The sequence below is a fragment of the Marmota marmota genome, unplaced genomic scaffold (assembly GCF_001458135.2).
Source record: "Marmota marmota marmota unplaced genomic scaffold, marMar, whole genome shotgun sequence".
Lineage (NCBI taxonomy): Eukaryota > Metazoa > Chordata > Mammalia > Rodentia > Sciuridae > Marmota > Marmota marmota.
Window position 1 is genome coordinate 4,413,805 of NW_025999896.1, and position 19,395 is coordinate 4,433,199.

Consider the following 19,395-nt stretch of genomic DNA (forward strand, 5'->3'; position numbering starts at 1 on the left):
CCCTGGGCACACAAGCCATGTAGAGAAGCAAAGAGGGTTGGTATTCCTCCTCTTTCTCCTCTTGGGATATGACCGGTCAATTTAGAAAGCTTCATTTACTTAAGATGCACCATGATCTCTAGCATATGCATGGAATTCCATAAATGAGAGCTCTTAACTATATTTGTCATCATTGTTGGGTTTTCTTAACTAGATTGCAAACATCTTAAAGAGGTCACTGTGCATTTACTTCTTTACTGTCCCCCAATTCAATTCAGTAAATTTTCATTTGATTGGTTAACACATTCAGGAGACTATGATGCAGGGAGATATGACATGAGCTATATGGGACCATTCTCTACCCTCAAAGAGCTCATCTGTAGTGAAGACAAAAGGCATATGTACAACCCAAATCAAACAAACCTGTCCACCTGTCCATGATTTAAAAAAAAAAAAAGCCATCCTAGGGTTAAAAGGAACAAGTGACAAGTCACAGGGGAAGGAGATTAATTTAAATAAGGGTCCTCAGAAAAGTTAAAATTTGAAAATCCTGGAATGTTAAACAATTTAGGACTTTATTCAATATATAAGAGGGAATGACATTTTCAACCTTGAATGCATTAAAAGTACTAAAAAAATTGATTAATCCAAATAAAGTCATCATGTTTCACTGATACTAATTGTAAAATTACATTTCTGGGCAAATGTACCAGCTGTGAGTGTGGTAGGCGTCACTTCTGTTTGCCTTCCTCTGTAGTCAGGATTATGGTAAGAATTGGTTTGTTAATACAAGTTGGAAGAAAAATATTCTGATGATAATGAAGTAACCTGGACAGAAAATTCTCATAAAACCTGCAAGTATTAAATCCTTATCTCTCATAATGAGTATCCCTTCACTGTAAGGTCTTTGTTTAATTATATTTCTTTTGGGGAGCAGGCATTTGGGATTATGTCATTCAAATCACCAACAGTATTCATGATCTTGAACAAAGAATTCAGAAAACAAAAGACAATGTGGAAGAGATTCAAAGCATCATGAAAACGTGGGTGGCTCCAATATTTAAGAGAAAAGATGGGAAAAAGGAATGCCTTCTGTCTCTGGATGATCAGCGTGATCGCGTGGAAAAATATTACAGTCTCATCAAAGAATCTGGCATTAAGATTCATGCCCTTGTTCAGGTAATAACCAACCTCTCAGACCCACGTCCTGAGACTAGAGGGAAAGCACCAAGATACATGTGTGAATGCAAAAAAAGTGCTCTGGAAATTAGAATGATCAGTAGAGATTGTGTCTTCTGCAGTCAAGAATAAAAGTTCATACTGAGAGCAAAATAAGAGAAGCTAATAGGGACAATGAAGAGTCACATCCTGATATCAGTGTGTCAAAATTAACACCACCATGTTAGTGGTGACACCACTTATTCGTCACATGACTTCAGTCTCACACCCAACCCCAAGGGTATATAAGGAGATGCCAAGGGCAGAATCCTGAATTATCTGCTGCACCAACCACCCTTGTTCCCAACTCACCCCTGCAACCTGGTGTGGTCCTCTGGCAACATTCTTATAATTAGCTCTATAGAGCCCGGAGGCATGAAAGGGTACCAGGCATTCCTAACTGTATTCAAAAAGAGGAAAAACTGCTGAGTATAGCATTCCCTGCAATAAGGCTTGTCCCTGCATTGTGACCAAGGACACTTCATGTCCCATCATCAAAAACCAAAGCTTCATTGTAAATGGGAAAGGATAATGTGACCAGCTCCATTTCTACTGAAGAAGCCATAAGACCGTGTCTACAGGTTGTCAGATGCCAGAAGTCAGGAATGAATTGGCAGTTATTATGTATGGCTTATCTGTGATTTGAAGCACAGTAAGATTGGCCGGCCTTAAGCACTAATGATGACTGGAGTTAGGTGACGGAAATTATTACCTAAATTTTGCCTTTGAAATCCTCAACTTGATTTATATTTAACCTCTCTGGCTCCATATTCAGCAATTCAGTATCTAGTTTTGAGCCTATGCATCCACTTTTTCATTCATTTTTCTTCCTTCCCTCCATCGGTCCATCCATTCATCCATCCATCCATCCATGCATACATCCTTTGTGTTTCCAAAAATGTCAGTTATGTTCTGATTGGCTCAATGTATATATATTCCAGTGTGTGTGTGTGTGTGTGTGTGTATGTGTATATATACACACACACATATATTCCTGTCTGAAGGGTCTATTTACATCTTTTACACGTTTTAATAATGTTGTTAGTTCCAGGAATCCTTTATGGCTACATATCTTTTGTCAGATATGTATATTGTGAATATTTTCTCCAAATTTGTCCCTTCTGCATTTTATTACTGGTGTATTCTGATGAGAAATAATTTCAAATTTTGATGTAATCTAATTTACCCTCTTCCCTCCCTCATCCTTTAAGTCCTAAGAAAACTGCCTATCCCAAGTTTGCCATAATGTTCTTCTAGATTTTCTTTTAGAAGCTTTATAGTTTTGGCTTTTACATTTAATATTATAATCTGTCATGAGTTAATATTTATTTTTGAGGTGACATGGGAATTGAGTTTGTTGTTTTGCATATGAATAGCCAATTTTGTCAGACTATTTTTTGAAAACACTTTTCCCTATTGAATTTTTGGAATCTTTGTTGAAAACCAATTAACTACTTAAAATACCTATACAAATTTTTGTGTGTGTGTGTTGTCAGTTGGTATATAAAATACCAATATAAAATTGTTTACTAACAATACCACTCTTTCTTGATTATTATAATATTATTGATAAGTCTTAAAACCAGGTACTATATGTCCTCCAACTTAGTTTTCCTTTTTCAATGGTTTTATCTTCTAAGTTCTTTGCATATGCACATAAATTTTAAATTCAGCTTGCCAATTTCTAGAAAAGAATGGTTTTTATTGGAATTGTATCAAATCTATAAATTAATAACAATCCATGAACCTGGCATGTCTTTTCACTTAGGTCTCTCTAATTGTTTTCTGCAATGTTCTATAGTTTCTTCAACATTTTCTATTAAATCTATCACTAAGTGTTTTATGTTTTGGAGTGCTACTGTAAACAGAATCATTTGTTGATTTTGTTTTCCAACTACTATTAGCTAGTATATAAAAGTATAATTTATTTTTTTCATGTTGATAATGTATTTGTGACCATTCTAAATTTATTAGATGCAGTAGCTATGCTACAGGTTTCTAATGATTATCTGTGTAAATAGTCATGTCATTTGCAAATGGAAACAATTTTCCTTCTTTTTTTCTAAGCTTTATGTAATTTACTTCTTTTTATTGCCTTATTGCTCTGGCTATGATCTCCGGTACTATGCTGAAGTGGTGAGAGCGAACGTTTAGATATTCTTCCCTCATTTTCCATAATCTGGAGAAGCATTTAATAATTCACCACTAAGTATAAAAATTTGCTGGAAGGTTTTTGTGGCTATTCATTATCAGAATCAGGAAGTTCACTGTCTGTTCTTGCTTGGCTCAAAGGTTATGTCATGATTGGATGGTGAATTTTATTGATGATCTTTCTGCACCTTCCAAGGTGGTTGCATAATTTTCCCCTTTATTCTCTTGATGGGTGTATTGAGTTTTTAAATGTTAGACCGACCTTGCATTTCTTAAATAAACCCAGTTGGATATGTTTTGTTATCCTTTATATATTTTATGAAATTTGACTTGTTAATTTTCAAGAATTTTTATTCTTATGTTTTTGAATGGTATTGATATTGACTGTTCTTTTGATGTTTTATCTAGTTTTGGTGTCAAGATGATAGTAGTCTTATAAAATGCATAATATTTCCTTGGTTATTTTCTGAAAATTTTATAGAAGGCTGATTTTATCTTTGCCTTATGTTTAATAGAATTCACCGGAGAATACTTCTGGACATGAAGTTGGCTTCTGGGGGAAGTATTTGATGATGATTTTTTTGGGGAGGTGATAGATAAAAGATAGTTTTGATAGATTTTTGCATATCACCCTTTTTCGGTTTTTCAAGTTGTTTTTCTCAGCAAATTTGTTTATTTTATCTATGTTATCAATTGGGGGGCAAAAATTATTCATAATTATTTCTTATTATCATTATGTGATTATAGGTTCTACAGGAATGATTTCTCTGTTTTTTTTTCTTGAATTTTATCAATCTTTTCAAAGAACCAAATCTTGTCTTTATTAGCTTTATCTACTGGTCTTTATATTTTCTAATTCACCTATTTCTATTTTTTGTAATTACATTCTAATTTTAGAATAAATTCCTTATCTTTTTTCTTGCCTCTTATGGTACAAACTTAGGTTATTGATATTCAGCCTTTCTTTCTTTCTTTCTACTGTAGGAATTTGATGATATTAATTTCCTTTTTTGGGGGGGGTGTCTTACTTCTTCAACTTAATAGTCATGTAGAAGTGTGTTGTTTAATTTCCTCATTTTCAAGGCCTCTCCAGCTATATTAGTGAGATAGATATCTAATTTCATTATGGTCAGAGAATATGTTCCATGAGATTTTAGTTCTTTTTGGAATTAATTCAGACTTGTTGCACAACCTCGAATATGGTCTATCTTCATGAATATTTCTCGGGCACTTGACAATAATGTGTATTTTTCTGTTGTTGGGTATAGTGTTTCATAAACATAAGCTCAAAGCAATTTTTATTGTTATGATATTACTAAAGGTGGAGTATTGAAATCTCCACCTATGGTTGTGTATCTATCTACTTAATTCTTTAGTTCTATCAAAATTTTTATCACATGTTTAAAACTCTGCTATTAGGTGCAAACACATTTGTTTCTGTTATAACTTCCTAATAAATTGACCATACCATCATGAAGTTCCCTTTTTATTTCTAATGATATTCCCTGGTCTTGCAGTCTATTTTTTTCTGATCATAGTGTCACCTTTTGCTCCTAATTCATTATTTATATTTTTTGCTTACTCATCTTTCCTACTATTTTATATTCAAACTATTTGTTTCTTTGTGCTAAAATTTCTTCTCCTTAGAGTCAGCACACAGTAAAAATGTACTTGCTAGTCCAACAACTCTTACTTTTTCAGTCCAACAATAAGCATATTAATTGAAATGTTTAGACTATTTACATTCAAATGCAAATGTTGGTGTATTAGAATTTAGTTCTAGCATTTTGCTACTTGTTTTCTATTTGCACCATTTTTATTTTGTTCCTCTGTTGTTCTGTGCCCACCTTCTTATTGGCTAGTTTTATACCTTTTAGTATTCTATTTTAATTTCTTCATTAGCATTGCAACTGTACATTGTGGCAATGTATTTCTAGTGATTTTTCTAGTTTCCTATATGCATCTTAAAATTTTCCCAATCTGCTTAGAGTTTTGCTATAAAATTTAGAAAGTTTAGAAAGCAACAGTATAGTTCAATTTAATCGTTCAGCCCATCTTTTGCACTACTATTGCATGACATATCTGATATATATTTATAGATGTTAAATATGGCAGTATATTTAATATATACATTAAATCCCACAGTACAGCAATATAATTTTGCATTAAAAGTATTTTTAGTGTTTTGTATTTACCCACATCCTTGCCATTTGCAGGCTTGCTTTTCCTTTCTAGAGATTTGAATTGTCTTCTGGGGTTATTTCTCTTCTTCCTGAAGAAATTTTCTCAGTATTTCTTGAAGTTCGGGTCTGTTGATGGCACATACTCTCAGTGTTCATATAAAAATGTCCTTATTTTACCTTTGTTTTTGAAAGATAGTTTCACTGGATATATAATTCTGTGTGGTTTTGTTTTCCTTTCGCAAGTTATTCATTGTCCTCAACCCCCCAGTGTTTCTCATAAGAAGCCAGCCAGAATTTGTTTCTTTGTTCCTCTGTAGGTGATGTATTGCTTTTTCTCAGGATGCTTTTAATAGATTCCCATCTCTGATTTTTTTTTTTTTCATTTTGGCTATGATGTACATAAGTGGGTTTTCGTTGTACTCATCTTGCATGGAATTTGTAAGCTTTTCATCAAATTTGGGGAGTCTTTTGCTTGTTTGTTTTTACAAACAAGATGTTCTTGGCTGCTAGTTTTAAAAATCTACGTTATTTCCTGAGTCTTTTTTTAATGAGACAAATTTGTTTTTCTCTCACATAAAATAAGTTTAACCAGTGAGAATTTCAAGGTTGTTATGTCAGCTACAAATTCAACAACCTACCCAGATGATTTTTAAGTGACTATTTTCTCCTTGGATTAAATGTTTTCTCTCTCTCTCTCTCTCTCTCTCTCTCTCTCTCTTTTGCATATCTAGCAATTTTTTATTAGGCGCTAGGCATGTTGGATGCCATTCGAGAATCCGAATGTAATTTCCTTTAAAGAGTTTGGGTTTTTGCTTTGGTAGTCAGTTAACTTTCTGATAAAACCCCTTGATCCTGTTGAGGTTCACTTTTAAGCTTTTTGAGCAAAGGTCTACAGAGCACCTACTCTAGAATAGCACAGCTCTGATCCTAAATCACGGAGTCTCGACTTGAGTTCCTCAGTTATCTGCAAGGTTTTTCATCATTCCTAATAGGACTCTAACATCGTTCAGCACTTTATGTCCTACATAATTTTCCTTCACATTAGGGCCTCCTGTATCAGTTTTCAGCCAGATCTTGCAATCTTGCCCTAAACATGTACAGCTTCTGCTAGGTCAAAGACTCAAGAGCACCCAGCCACCTCAATAACCCTAGCTCCAGTTTCTGTCTTCTCTATCAAGACAGATGTTCCAGTTGAGGTCCACTGTCCTACATCATGGTTTGGAAAGTGCCTTCAGGTAGAAAGCCACATGGTTGTGAAGTCCCTGTTGAATATTTTCCTTCTCTCAAGGACTGCACCTCTGTAGTGACCAATACGAAGTACCCCAAACAAGTTATTTCTTGTATCATGTCCAGTTCTATAGTTGTTTGTGGCAGAAGGACAAATACAATCTCATTCTTATATCTTGGCCAAGACTAGAAACCTATTTATGCCAACTTCACAGAAAATTCCAACACATTTGCTCCTTAGCCTAGTAAAGATTTGAAGTAATAAGTAAAGGTGAAAGGTATGTATAGCTATATTAAAAGCTCAGTAATAAGAAGGCAGAACAATCATATAAGACTGTCATAAATTCTGAAAATTATTTCAAGTAGAAGCACACATACACATCTTAACACTTATAAGCAACTGCATCGTCCTCTGCTATGATTTGCATAGTGATAGACTTTAAATCATTAAGAAAATATTAAATCTACTCAGGAAGGAAAGGTGTTGATAATACATCTTAAAAACTTTAGAATTGTGTCACTTAAAAGCAGGATCATAAGATTGTTTAAATCCAGGGGGATTTATAACATGGCAGTGTTTCCTGAAGGGGTAGGCATGAGTCATCCGGGAAAGTTACTTCTGTAACTTAGGTACTGCCTCCTCCAAAGATATCAGATAATTGGAGAGATGCTATAAAAAGTCTTAATAATGAAAATTATGAAAAGTAAATGGAATGTCTGTACTTGTCATTGCTTAGCATTTAAACTCCCTCTCCTTAATGTCCAAGTCTTGTTACCATGGTGATGTTGGGCATCCTCCAGATAAGGAGCTGCATAGGTGAAAGAGATGGAGAGAGAGAGAGAGAGAGAGAGAGAGAGAGAGAGGTGAGAGAGAGGCATTTTTTATGTTATGTGTTTTTATGTGTGCGTGTATGATGAAGGCTTTTAGTTAATATCAGAAGTCAACTACAATACGTTAGAGCTCATTGTTAAAGATTATCCAGGAAGACCTTTCCTTCTTTGAACCTCAAATTTCTTTGACCCCTCTACCCTTTGACCTCCTTCCTCTGCCTACCCTACCTCTCTCTGCTCTGATGTTCCTTCACAGTTCATCGGCCATCTCTACAAAGCACACACTTTGCATCTATCAGAATTCCTTCTGAGAAGGTAGCCTTTCTCAGGAACAGGAGGAGACCCATATTTCCTTCATGGAATGAATTTTGCATCCCTTTCAATCAATGGTCATACCCTTGAGACAAGAATGAATTCCATAGACATGCAATAGCCAATTCTTCATAGAAAGACTTTTTTTTTTCCCCTCTAGGTGTTGTTTTCATTCCTATGAATGATGATTATGTCAGATATTTCATGCTATTAAACATGGTTTATATCTTTTTTTTTTTTGTAGGAAAACCTGGGTCTCTTTTCAGCAGACCCAGCCTCCAGTACCTGGGAGACTTATGTTAACTATATTGATGATATGTTGCTGGATGGATTCTTTCTTGCCATTGAGTGCTCCCTCAAGTACCTTCTGGAAAACACGGGTACTTATTGGCTTATGGATGTGGGTTATTGTTGGGAAGAGAGGATCAGTAGCATTTGTTGAGTTAAAGTGAAGCACCATTGAGTGTTCTATGACTTTCCCCAAATGCCATGGACGTTTTGTGAATGGTACACAATAAACTAGCTAAGTTATTGAGTTTCTAAATGGTTCAAAGAGATAAGATTTCTGATTTTTAAAGACCAGGTGACAAAACAGTCTCTAAGATGGTGAAGCCCATCACAAAAGCAAAAACATAAAAGTTCATTCAATCGAAGTCCATCTCCCGTAAAGAGCCGTGGGTGAGAACCTTGAAGCAGTAGGAAGCGGAGTTAGCAATGAGGGCTTCCTTTACCCTTGACTCATGTGGTGATGGAAGAGGGCATTCTGTGCCTTCCGGCTTCAAGTTACTTTGTCTCTGTTGCTTTTTGAGGTTGTGGCAGTCAGGTTAAGTGGAAGAAACAGAAGGTTTTCTAGGTGGAAAAAAAAAAAGTTAGACAAGAAGCAGGACAGAGGTAACTTTGAGAAGGAAAAAGGAATGCTAAGAATGTCATCGGCTTTCTTTGAAGCTATAAAAAAATAGGTAAGAACTTCACATTTAAGGTTGATAAATTGGGTTAAGGTGCACAGAATCAAAAATCCAGTAAGGGCTAACCTTGGCTTAGGGAATGCTGAGAAAGTGCAGAAGAGTTCAGGACTAAAAGTTGAATTACACCTTCACATTCTGGAAGGTTCTGAGTTGCCTTGCAAGAGTCATACTGAAGGATAAGTCAGAACATCAAGGTGGAAAGAGTATTTTTGAAGCCAGAAGGTGAAAGTAAGAGATGTCAAGTCCAACCCAAAGATAGAAATCAAAAGCAGAGTTAAAATCAGTAGGCCAACATGTGTACACAATATCCAGCCCATAAGAGGGCACATGCAGACACCCAGGTTGAGAATACAGAGAGGAGCAAGGCCCAGCATTGAGTGTAGTGGAAAGGGCTCTTGGACTTTTGGTAGGTGGAGAGGCTGAGGTATATGCATGATCTTGGTCTATATAATGCAGGGGTACTCCAAATCAAGGATATCTGTCAGTGGGACCCAGGGGATCCAGCATAGTTAGCCAGGTGGAAGATCATCTTCTAAAGCAGGAGCAAGTAACTAATGGGGCATAGGATACCTGGCACCAAGACAGGTGAACTGGTCCTAAGGCCCCTGCATTGGGAGTACTAAAGTAGTACTTTCCTTAGTAAACTGGTCAAACTTTCTCTGAGATTAGAGGTTCAGGGAGCCTCCTCACTCAATCCTTCCTCCACCTAGAGAGACGCCCCATGTGGTATAGGCAGTGCATAGAGATAGTATGTCAATGTCCTGACTCTACTCTTGCCCAGTGGTACCTGGATCTCCTGACCTGGGCTGTCTGATATGCCACTTGTCTTCTTGAGGGAAAGTGGGAACAAGGGGATGGAGAGAAGAGCTGGCAGCCTTTCTCCAAGATTGCCAGTGTTACCCTCCTCCATGAAAATTGGAGGGCGAAACACCTTTGCTTCACCACATAGGGCCTTCAGATTCTTTGAGTAGGAAGGCACTGGGTTTCATGGCTGCCTGAACGGAGACAATACAGATAAAATTTAAAAGGTATTGATTACCAAAGGAGGAATGAAGTAGCCTAAAGAGAGGAGCTCTTCCTTTCCAGGTCCAGTGTACCATTTTTGCTTTCTGAATGTGGTCAAGCCCATACCATTTCCATAGCCTGGGTTGGCCTGCCTGTCATTCTCAAAGTGTAAATCCTGAATAAATAGGGTAAATGCTATACACTCCATTAAGGAAGGTTCTTCCTCTTCTTTCCTTCTAAAACAACTTACTCATACCAAGAGTGTGGATCCAGGAGAATCTGCCTCTTCTGATTACATTTGCATTATATCAAATCTAGGGATTAGCTTCTCCTGTCAGCACATGGGGCAAGTCTCTGAGTCAAAATGCTCTTTAAGGTCTTCTAGATCCTGTAAACTGTATGCAATTTTATCTATTAATTTGTTAACATATAATATGAATAGTAATACATAATATACCACGAGAATATATGGACATTGCACATCCCATTTGGAAAATCTGAAATCCAAAATGCTCCGAAATTCTAAATTCTTGAGTGCCCAGAGTTTGGGATTTTAGTGATTATTTTTTGGTTTGCAGATGCTCAATCAGTAAAGTCTATGCAAATATTCCAAACTGAAAAAATTCCAAAATCTGAAACATCTCTAATTCTAAGAATTTCAAATAAGAGACGCTAAACTAGCATAAAGGGTAATGCACAGTCTCTTTTCAGACTATTTTATATTAGTATTATTATCATGCTTTCTGGATAAACCTGTATTTCCCTTAAGTTAAATATGGGTTTGATGGGACTCTCCTGAGTCTCATAGCAGAAATTCATCATTTGTTCCTCCAGTTTTGAAGGTAAATTCTATAGATATTTGATCAGAGTGAATCACTAAGGTAAGAACACCTCCATAATGGGGCTTAAACAACAAAGAAGTCTAACCCCTAAGTAGTGGTCCAAAGGGATTGTTACCATTTTTCCAGGAGGTCCCTCCCATCCTGTACTTCCACCATTCTCTGGGGCCTTGTCCTCATTCTGTGATTGAGCCAGATCACAGACACATCCAGGTCTATGGGAGAGAAACAAAGAATGTATAGAAAAAGCTCACATACTACCTCTGGATGTTCTCAGTCTAAAGGTGGCCTTGTTGCTTGTCCCCACATTCCACTGGTGAGGAAATCACATTGTCACCCCCGCTGCAAGTAGAGCTGAGAAATTTGGTCTCATTCTCTAACTCTAGGGAATAAGAAGACAATGGATTTCAGTGGGTTGTCTCTCCACCCACAGGACCCAACCCATAACAGCCTTCTAAATGTTTCTACAATCAAAAACATATATGAAAATAAATGGTCACTGATAAAAGCATAAGCATTTATCTTTGACTTGGAATGTGATGTTCCATCTTGTATTATGATGTAAATTTAGCAAGGCAAGTTGGCCTAGCAAGTAATGGGGAATTTGTGAATTATTTATACTGTTTTTAAAATTTTTATCACTCTGGGACTACAGAATTAAAATAAGTTCTGTGTTTTTAGAAAAGGAGCTGGAAGGGCAGGATGGTAACTTCTCTTTGTTTTTCAAGCCTTGTGCAACCATCCACAAGCATACCCCATTCAGCTAGTGACTGTTAGTGAACAAATGGGCTGTTTCAAAGAGCTGGCTTTGAAAAATCCAGCTCTTCTCAAGGAGAGGCCCCAGTAACCCCAAGCAGTACCTGAAAATGTGGAAGGGGACTGGCTTGGCTTGGTCAATCTATGGATTTACCAATGAGGAAAGAGACAGAAAAAAGTCCTGTAATGCCCAAGAGAGCCCTGCACAAAAATTGGTTTTTCCAAAGTGTTATTGGTTCCCCTGTTGAGAAACACTGCAAGTGTTTCTTTCCCCCCTCACCTTTTCTGGAAAAATTTATATTTCCCATTTTTCTATACTCTAAAGAAATGCTTTGTGTGTTTGAAATCATTATTCTGCTTTGACATCTCATCCATTCATCATGGTTTTGTTGGTTTGTGTCTTTTGTTTTTCAGAATGTAAGGCAGGACTCACCCCAATATTTGAAGTACAACTTAGCCTCGCTGTCCCAGACTTAGTTTTCTATCCATCGCTGGAGTCTGGAGTGAAGGGGAGCTTCTATGACATTGTTGAGGGTCTTGTCAACAGCATTTTTGGGATGTCATCCTTGGTGCCACGGCTTTCCCCAGAATCTGGCTCTCCTCACTATCAGGTACTCTGTCTGCACCCCTCTGCCCTCCACCACATCTGGAGCTTCCTACCAAGCACTGATATAACCCCTGCCTGCTATTGTCTCACCTCCCCAGGTTGATCTGGAGGACATGGCTGATTTGGCAAGCCTGCGGAGCACACTCATGGAAAGGGTCCAAAGCATGATGACCCTCTGCTGTGGCTATCGAAACACCTTTGTCCAGTATTCCTATCTCTACGTGGAGGACCGGAAGGAGATTCTGGGTCAGTTTCTGTTGTATGGGCATGTCCTTTCACCTGAGGAAATGGAAGCCCATGCAGAAGACGGCATCCCCGAGAACCCACCCCTCCTCCAACAGTTCAAAGTGCAAATTGACTCCTATGAAAAGCTCTATGCAGAGGTGTGCAAACTGGAGCCCGTCAAGGTGTTTGACAGCTGGATGAAAATTGATGTGCGACCTTTTAAGGCATCTCTGCTGAATATAATTAAGAGGTGGAGCCTCACGTTCAAACAACACCTTGTTGACTATGTCACTAACAGGTAACACAGCATTCCAGGTTGCCCGTAGCACCATGCTCGTAACCGTCTTTGTATTTTCCCCCACGGATTCATTGGTTAGATTAAAAATTAAAACAGCTGGTTAGAGGCTCCAGTCTTTTGGACACCATGGTAACTTCAGTCCTGTGCTTTCCTTTGCTCACCCGCTAAGGCCTCTGTTTCATTTTCCACTTGGTGCCCAGTGGGGGAATGGCACCCGGTAAGTGGTAAATAATGTTTAGAGACAATAATCGCAGATTCAGCCTCCCTTCACAACTCTGACTGTGAAATCTCTTTAAGCCTGGGAAGCAGAGGGGGTCTAATGGGCCTCTTAGATTTTATTTCTACCAATTACTTGTTGCCTCGGGTGATCCAACATGGAAGTCACTAGAACCCTATGTCCCTCCAGGCCTGTCTGTGCCTTTCTAGCTACCACAGAGTGAGTCTGAGATTCTGTCTGTCCCACCACGGACCTAGACCACCCAGTTCAGCACTATGCTCTCTAATCCAGAGACTCATCATCTGGATGAATAGTCAAGATGGTCAGCAGTCCACTGATCACTTCACCTTGTCCCCAGAGAACTGTCACAGTCAGAATTTCTACCCCTATCTCCACCCTGACTCCTGGGGGGCAGGCACAGCCCCTCTGTTCAGCAGTCACCCTCCAGATGACATGTTAAGGAAAACAAATGACCCGTCTCGTTGGTTCGGTGCTGGTCTTGCTTGATGCTGCGGCTTCCCTGCTTCATGATCTAGAGCTAAGCACAAGGAAATAGCAAAGCTGAGAATTTATCGATATAAAATTAAACTCCAAGAGACTTTGCAAGGGTGGTGTCCCCCCATTCTAGAAAACCCCAGGGAAACATTCTGGAGATGCTTTGAACAAGGCTTCCCAGGTTTTCTTTGGGAAACAGAACCAATTTTCTACATTCATGAGAGCTTTTGCTCACCAAGGAACTTAGAGGTAAGATGAGGGAAGGCTAGTGGGCATCAGAGCAGCAACGGTTACCCCCAGAAGAAGACTGCTTGGGGGTACAGCTACTTTGTGTTCCTCCATTGGTAGGCCTGGTAATCCAAGAACATGGGTGTGTTTTAGAACATAGGTTTTGTTATTATTTAGGTATGGTGAGACCAACAGACCAGGAGATGACTGCCATCAGAAATATCATTCATTCTTCACAGGAAAGTAGGGCCATACAGGAAAGCACTCATGTCAGGAGGCAGGAATGGAAGGAAAGGTGGGCAGTAGTCTTTATTGTGGTTTCTGTGAAAAGGAATGGGTAGTAAGGCAGAGTACACTGGTTTAGGATTGGCAAGTCTGAGTAATTTCAGTGGGCTCCACAGCACAGTAGCTATCCCTTATTTTCTGATACCTGGCCCTGGAGGGATTAGGGCAGAAGTGTAGTAGCCCAGAGTGTAAGAGACAGTTGCAGGAGGTGGCTGAGCTCAGGATTAGTCTATTTGCATATGAAAGATAAGCTTTTGGTCAGGCATGACTATCTCAAGGAATTGGCTATGCTTGCAACAAGTAGTCCCTTCAGGGTTTTTAAGACCCAGATGGGAACAGGTCCAAAAGCCCAGGGTGGGTGCCAGCCATGACCTGAACCAGGTAAAGCCTCAGAGGATCTGACAAGTGGTTTACCAAGTTAGACATCTGGTAGACCAGTGAGGGGGCTTGAGGTCTTGACCTGGAACCCCTGTTTCCTCATCTCCAAAAAGACAAGCAAGTACCGCAGGATTCCTCCAAGGAGACTTCTGGCTTTAACATTAAGTCAGTGATTTCCTTAATTGGCTCCTTTGCTATGCTCGAGGAATATATTTTAAAATTTTCCTGAGGATTAGAAAAAAAAATGGAAACAGAAAAAATAAAAACTGCTTTTTACCGAGTATATCCTCTATGCTAGGTAATTAGAGCCCTTGCACCTGTATCCTTCCACCCATCTTTTGCTGTCCCCTTTAGCAAACACCCACTGATATCTCTGTCCACCTTCAACGCTTTTTTGCTCTACCTGAAACCTGTCTCTCCTCTAAGAACAGTGCCTTCCTACAGATCCTCCCGAATGGAGGCTGATTCTTTAATAGAGGCTGATTCTTTTTCCTACCTCCCTTTTACCATGAAGTCTAGAGGTGGGCAAGGTATCAGACCAGTCACCACCATTCTCCCTCCAAATCTCCAGCTTCTCTGAAGTGACTTCTGTCTGACAGTGCTAACTGCTACTTGTAATTCCCACAGTCACTCTTAGTCATTCTTCCTTGTCATTGCAGATATTTCCATGTGGCTCATGTTCCTCCTTTCCCACCCTTCTGCCCAACAATCACCCTTGGTGACCCAACATCAGCATAGAGTCTCCATTACACCTGTCCCTTATTTAATGGACCCCACTCCAGTGCCCCTTCCCTCTGCCATGTGACCTCTACTTTCTTGTACGTTGGGCTGTCAGTCAGAGGAGGGAAAGATGGGGAAGCAATTGCACTCTCTTCAAAAGCTCAGGTGTGCCTGGTGCTGTAGCTCATACCTATAATCCAAGCAGCTCAGGAGGCTGAGGCAGGAGGATATAGAGTTCAAAGCCAGCCTCAGCAAAAACAAGGCACTAAGCCACTTAGCGAGACCCTGTCTCTAAATAAAGAATAAAATAGGGCTGGGGCTGGGGCTCAGTGGTTGAGTGCCTCTGAGTTCAATCCCTGGTACAAAAAAAAAAAAAAAAAAAAGGTTAGGTGTAACATTCCATTCTCTGACCACATCTGGTATCTTCTCATTCTGCAGCTGCCATGCAGAATTCTTCAGTCCCATCAGGAGTTCTAATTCCTTGACCCCAACTTCTTCCCTATGTCTATCATGCAAGCTCCCCATTCCCTGCCATTCCCACTTTGCAAACCCCTGGCTATTTAAACTCAAGTGCTCCACATCTGCTCCTAAGCAGCTTATCTTTGCCAAACAAAAACAAACTATTCTCCTGACTAGAATTATGTTTGAATATTTATCACATTACATTTATGAGCATCCATTTCAAGAAGGCCTTTTGCGATGGGAAAAGGGAAGAACAGTGGATGATTCTGACTGATCTTTCCTATGCACGTACATGAATACAGCACAGTGAATCCCAACATCGAATACATCCACAAAACACTCACTTATGAAAAGTGTAAATAAATTGCAGAAGATCAGTTGAGTAGCAGGAGGGGAGTAAGGGGAAGAATGGGGAAGTGCTGGGGACTGAATTAGAGAAAATTATATCTATGTTTTGTGATGATGTCAAAATATATCCTGATGTTATATAAAACTGAAAAGAATCAATTAAAAAATAAATTTAAAAAGCCCTCTGCATTTTCCTACAAGTTTCCTAACTCTCCCAGACTCCTTGTTCCTTGCTCTTCTCAAACTTCAATCATCCTCTCTGCCCTTTTGACCTTGCTTCTTGTTTCACTGAGAAAATAAAAGAAATCATGAGAGAACTAGCTCAGCTTTTCACTAAGTCTACCAGCCTACCTGCATTTGAAGCTCTACATCTATTTTCCCCACCTGTGACAGAGGACAAGCTGTCCTTGCTTTTAGTCCAACCTCTTTTACCTACTCAAGGATTATAGTTTGAACATGGTTTGAGTGTATTCCCCGAAGGTTGGTGTACTGGAAATTTTTCCCCAGGGTTGGCTGGGTTGGGAAGGTAGAATCTTTAAGATGTGAGAATTAGTGGGGAGGTTTGGGGTCGTGGGAACATCACCTGGAAGGGATTAATGCTGGTCTCATGTAGTGAATTAGTTCTCACGACAGCAACTGCACCATATACTTGGCCCCTTCTGCATGTGACTGAATCCCATATTTCTTTTCGCTGTTGTGATATAGCTAGAGAGCCCTTGCAAGTATGTCAGTTTCTGTCGTGACACATGACTCATCTGTCAAGGCCACTCCAGGTAAACTGGGCTGGCACGAAATAGTCACACTAAGACAGAGAAATTACTTACCTTTTTCTTTAGGTCCTGTGACAGCTCCTCTGACCCAGCTCCCACACAGGGGGCAAGACAGGCAAGAAAGAGAAGGGAGAAGCCCTTGAACCCAGGTTTTATTGGGGGAGGCTGTTTGAAAGAACATTCTATCCATATAAGACAGAGGGATCATGCTACAAGGGGCAGTCCACTCCCACTGGGTAACACCCACTCTCAAAGCTATGCTCCTCTGCTGAGGGGAAATGGGGACCCACCTGCCCGCTGGTCAGGGAAGCCAGTCTCCATATTTCCATCACTCAAAGCTAGGGGCCGCTCAGCTCCTATGTGGCAGCTCCTGACAAGCACCATGCTCTTTGGACCCTCTTTAGTCATGCAAATCATGAGCAAAATGAACCTCTCTCCTTTATAAAGTACCCAGTCCACATAAAATGGACTAATAATGCACCCTAAATATTCCCTATCTCCAAAATTATTCTTTCCTGTGTATATTCTCAATAGCATGTGAACAGACTGCCTTATCTGTCATATCTAAAAGGAGAAAGTGTATATATATACATATATATACGCACATATATGTAAGTGAATACATATAAGAGATTACATATATATTAGTGCCTTATAGTTATATATATATAATAACTATATAACTATAGTTATAATATATATATATATATATATATATATATATATATATATATTATTATAACTATATAACTATAATTATATATATGTCATCTCTCATTCTGTGGTCTGTCTTCTCTCTTCATTTGTGGTTTAGATGGCCCTTTTATCCATAAGGTCTACATCTGTGGATTCAATCAACTAGGGATCAAAAATAAAATTTTTGATAAAAAAAATAAAATAAAAAAATTTAAAAAAAAATTAAAAATTGCATCTGTACTGAATATGTACAGGCATTTTTTAATTGTCATTTTCCCTAAGAAATACAGTATAACAACTGTTTACATAGCATATACATTATATTAAATAATTACAATAATCTAGAGATGTTTTAAAAATATGGGAGAATATACATTGGATAGAGGCATATACTATTTCATTTTATATAAGGGACTTGAGTGTCCCTGGATTTTGGTATCCAGAGGGGGTCCTGGAACCAATGCATCATGGTTATTGAGGAATGATTGTATTTTGATGAATAATTCTTAATGTCGAGGTAACCAAATGTGTCCATCTTACCCCTAGGTTGTTCTTCTTTTGTATTAACGAATCCCCTTTCGCCCAGAGATCCTAATGGAACCTTTATTTTCCTTTAAAATTTCAGAACATTCTCTTTCACATTGAGTAATCCCTTGTCTGTGGCTGCATGAATACTGAAATACCAATCACCAGATTTATTACAGTAATAATAAATCTCTGTATCTGTAATAAATCTTGGTATCTGGTAGGACAAGTCACAGCTTTGTTCATTTTCACGAAGAATATCTGGGCAATTCTTGGCCATTATTTTTCAATACAACTCATCAGTGTGTGAGAGAAAAAGGCTATTGAGAGTTTGTTTGCATTTGCACTGACTATATATAGATCAATTCGAGGAGAATTACCATCTTCCTGGTGTTGGGTGTTTCTGTTCCTGAACATGCTAGTTTTCCACTTAATGTCCTTTCATTGTCCACCAGTGAAATTTTGTAATTGTCACCTTTAAAATAATTTGAATATCTTTGTTCAGATTTATTCCTCAGTGTTTTATTTTTTGATTCCTAGTGTGAAACGTTTTTATTAGTGCATTACAGTTATACCTAGTAGTGGGGTTCTTTTTGACATAATAATACAAACATGGGATATAATTTGGTCCATTAAGTCCCTGGTACGTCCCTTTTCCCTTCCCAATTCTCCCCACCCCCCCAGTTCTCTTTCCTCTTTTCTACTTTTCTACTTTTATTTATAGCTTTTAAAATGAGTGATTTATAGGTGTCCTTAAAAGTGCAATTCACCATGATTTATTCACATATGTATATAGCATCATTTGGCCAATTTCATTCCACCATTCTTCTCTTTTCCAATTCCTCCTCCTTCCCCTCCCTAGCCCCTTTCCTCTGCTTTTCTAATCTTTCTTCTATTTTCATAAAATTCTCCTCATCCTTTTTTTCTCCCTTATTTTGGCCTAGCTTCTGCATATGAGAGAAAACACTCAGCTCTTGACTTACTGGGTCTGGCTTATTTCACTTAGCATGATGTTCCCCAGATTTTCTATGGAAACGGGATTGAATTTTGAATATTGATTTTGCATCAAGCCACCCTGCTCAATTAACAAAATATTAATGCTAATAATTGTGTCTAATCCTTGAGTTTGCTGTGTACATCCTCGTCACAGACAGGTTTCATTTTGTTTCTTGCTCCTCAGTCTTGATGCTTTATAACCCCATTTCTTATCTTACTGCACTGGCTAGGACTTCCCATGTAATGTTTAATAGGGGTGGTGATGATAGACATCCCATCTTATCCTTGACCTTAGAGGAGTTATTTTCAACTTTTTACTACTGAGTATAATGTCTGCCATGAGTTTTGTTTTTTTTAATAGATTCTCTTTATCTGATTAAAGAACTCTCCTTCTATTCCTAATTTGTTAAGAGCATTTAGCATAAGTGGATGTAAAATTTTATCAATTGCTTTTTTCTAAGTCCTTTAAGATAATCCTGTTTATTTCCTCAAAATGTTTAAAGTGGTGAACATCAGTATTTGATCTCCAAAATTAAACTAAACCTAGCGTGACTAGGTTTATACCAAACACAAAGTTTTATCTTTTCCAATATATCCAGTGGTTGATTTTGTTTGCAAATATCTTGCTGAGCGTTGCTGTACCTATGTTTGTGATGGAGACGGGCTTTCAGTTTTCCCT

General features: G+C 38.5%; 1 protein-coding gene across 4 annotated transcripts in view; it reads left to right on the forward strand.

The window, feature by feature from the left end:
* Dnah9 (dynein axonemal heavy chain 9) overlaps positions 1-19,395 on the forward strand; it is a 334,407-nt gene that overhangs the window by 47,784 nt on the left and 267,228 nt on the right. For all 4 annotated transcript variants that reach the window (XR_007345608.1, XM_048798092.1, XM_015504497.2 and 1 more), the window contains exons 14-17: positions 917-1,158; positions 8,146-8,281; positions 11,881-12,077; positions 12,172-12,596. Coding sequence is in view for 3 of the 4 variants with exons in the window: in XM_048798092.1 (XP_048654049.1) it covers positions 917-1,158; positions 8,146-8,281; positions 11,881-12,077; positions 12,172-12,596 (1,000 nt within the window). In the remaining variant the exon portion in view is untranslated. The remainder of the gene's footprint in view (positions 1-916; positions 1,159-8,145; positions 8,282-11,880; positions 12,078-12,171; positions 12,597-19,395) is intronic.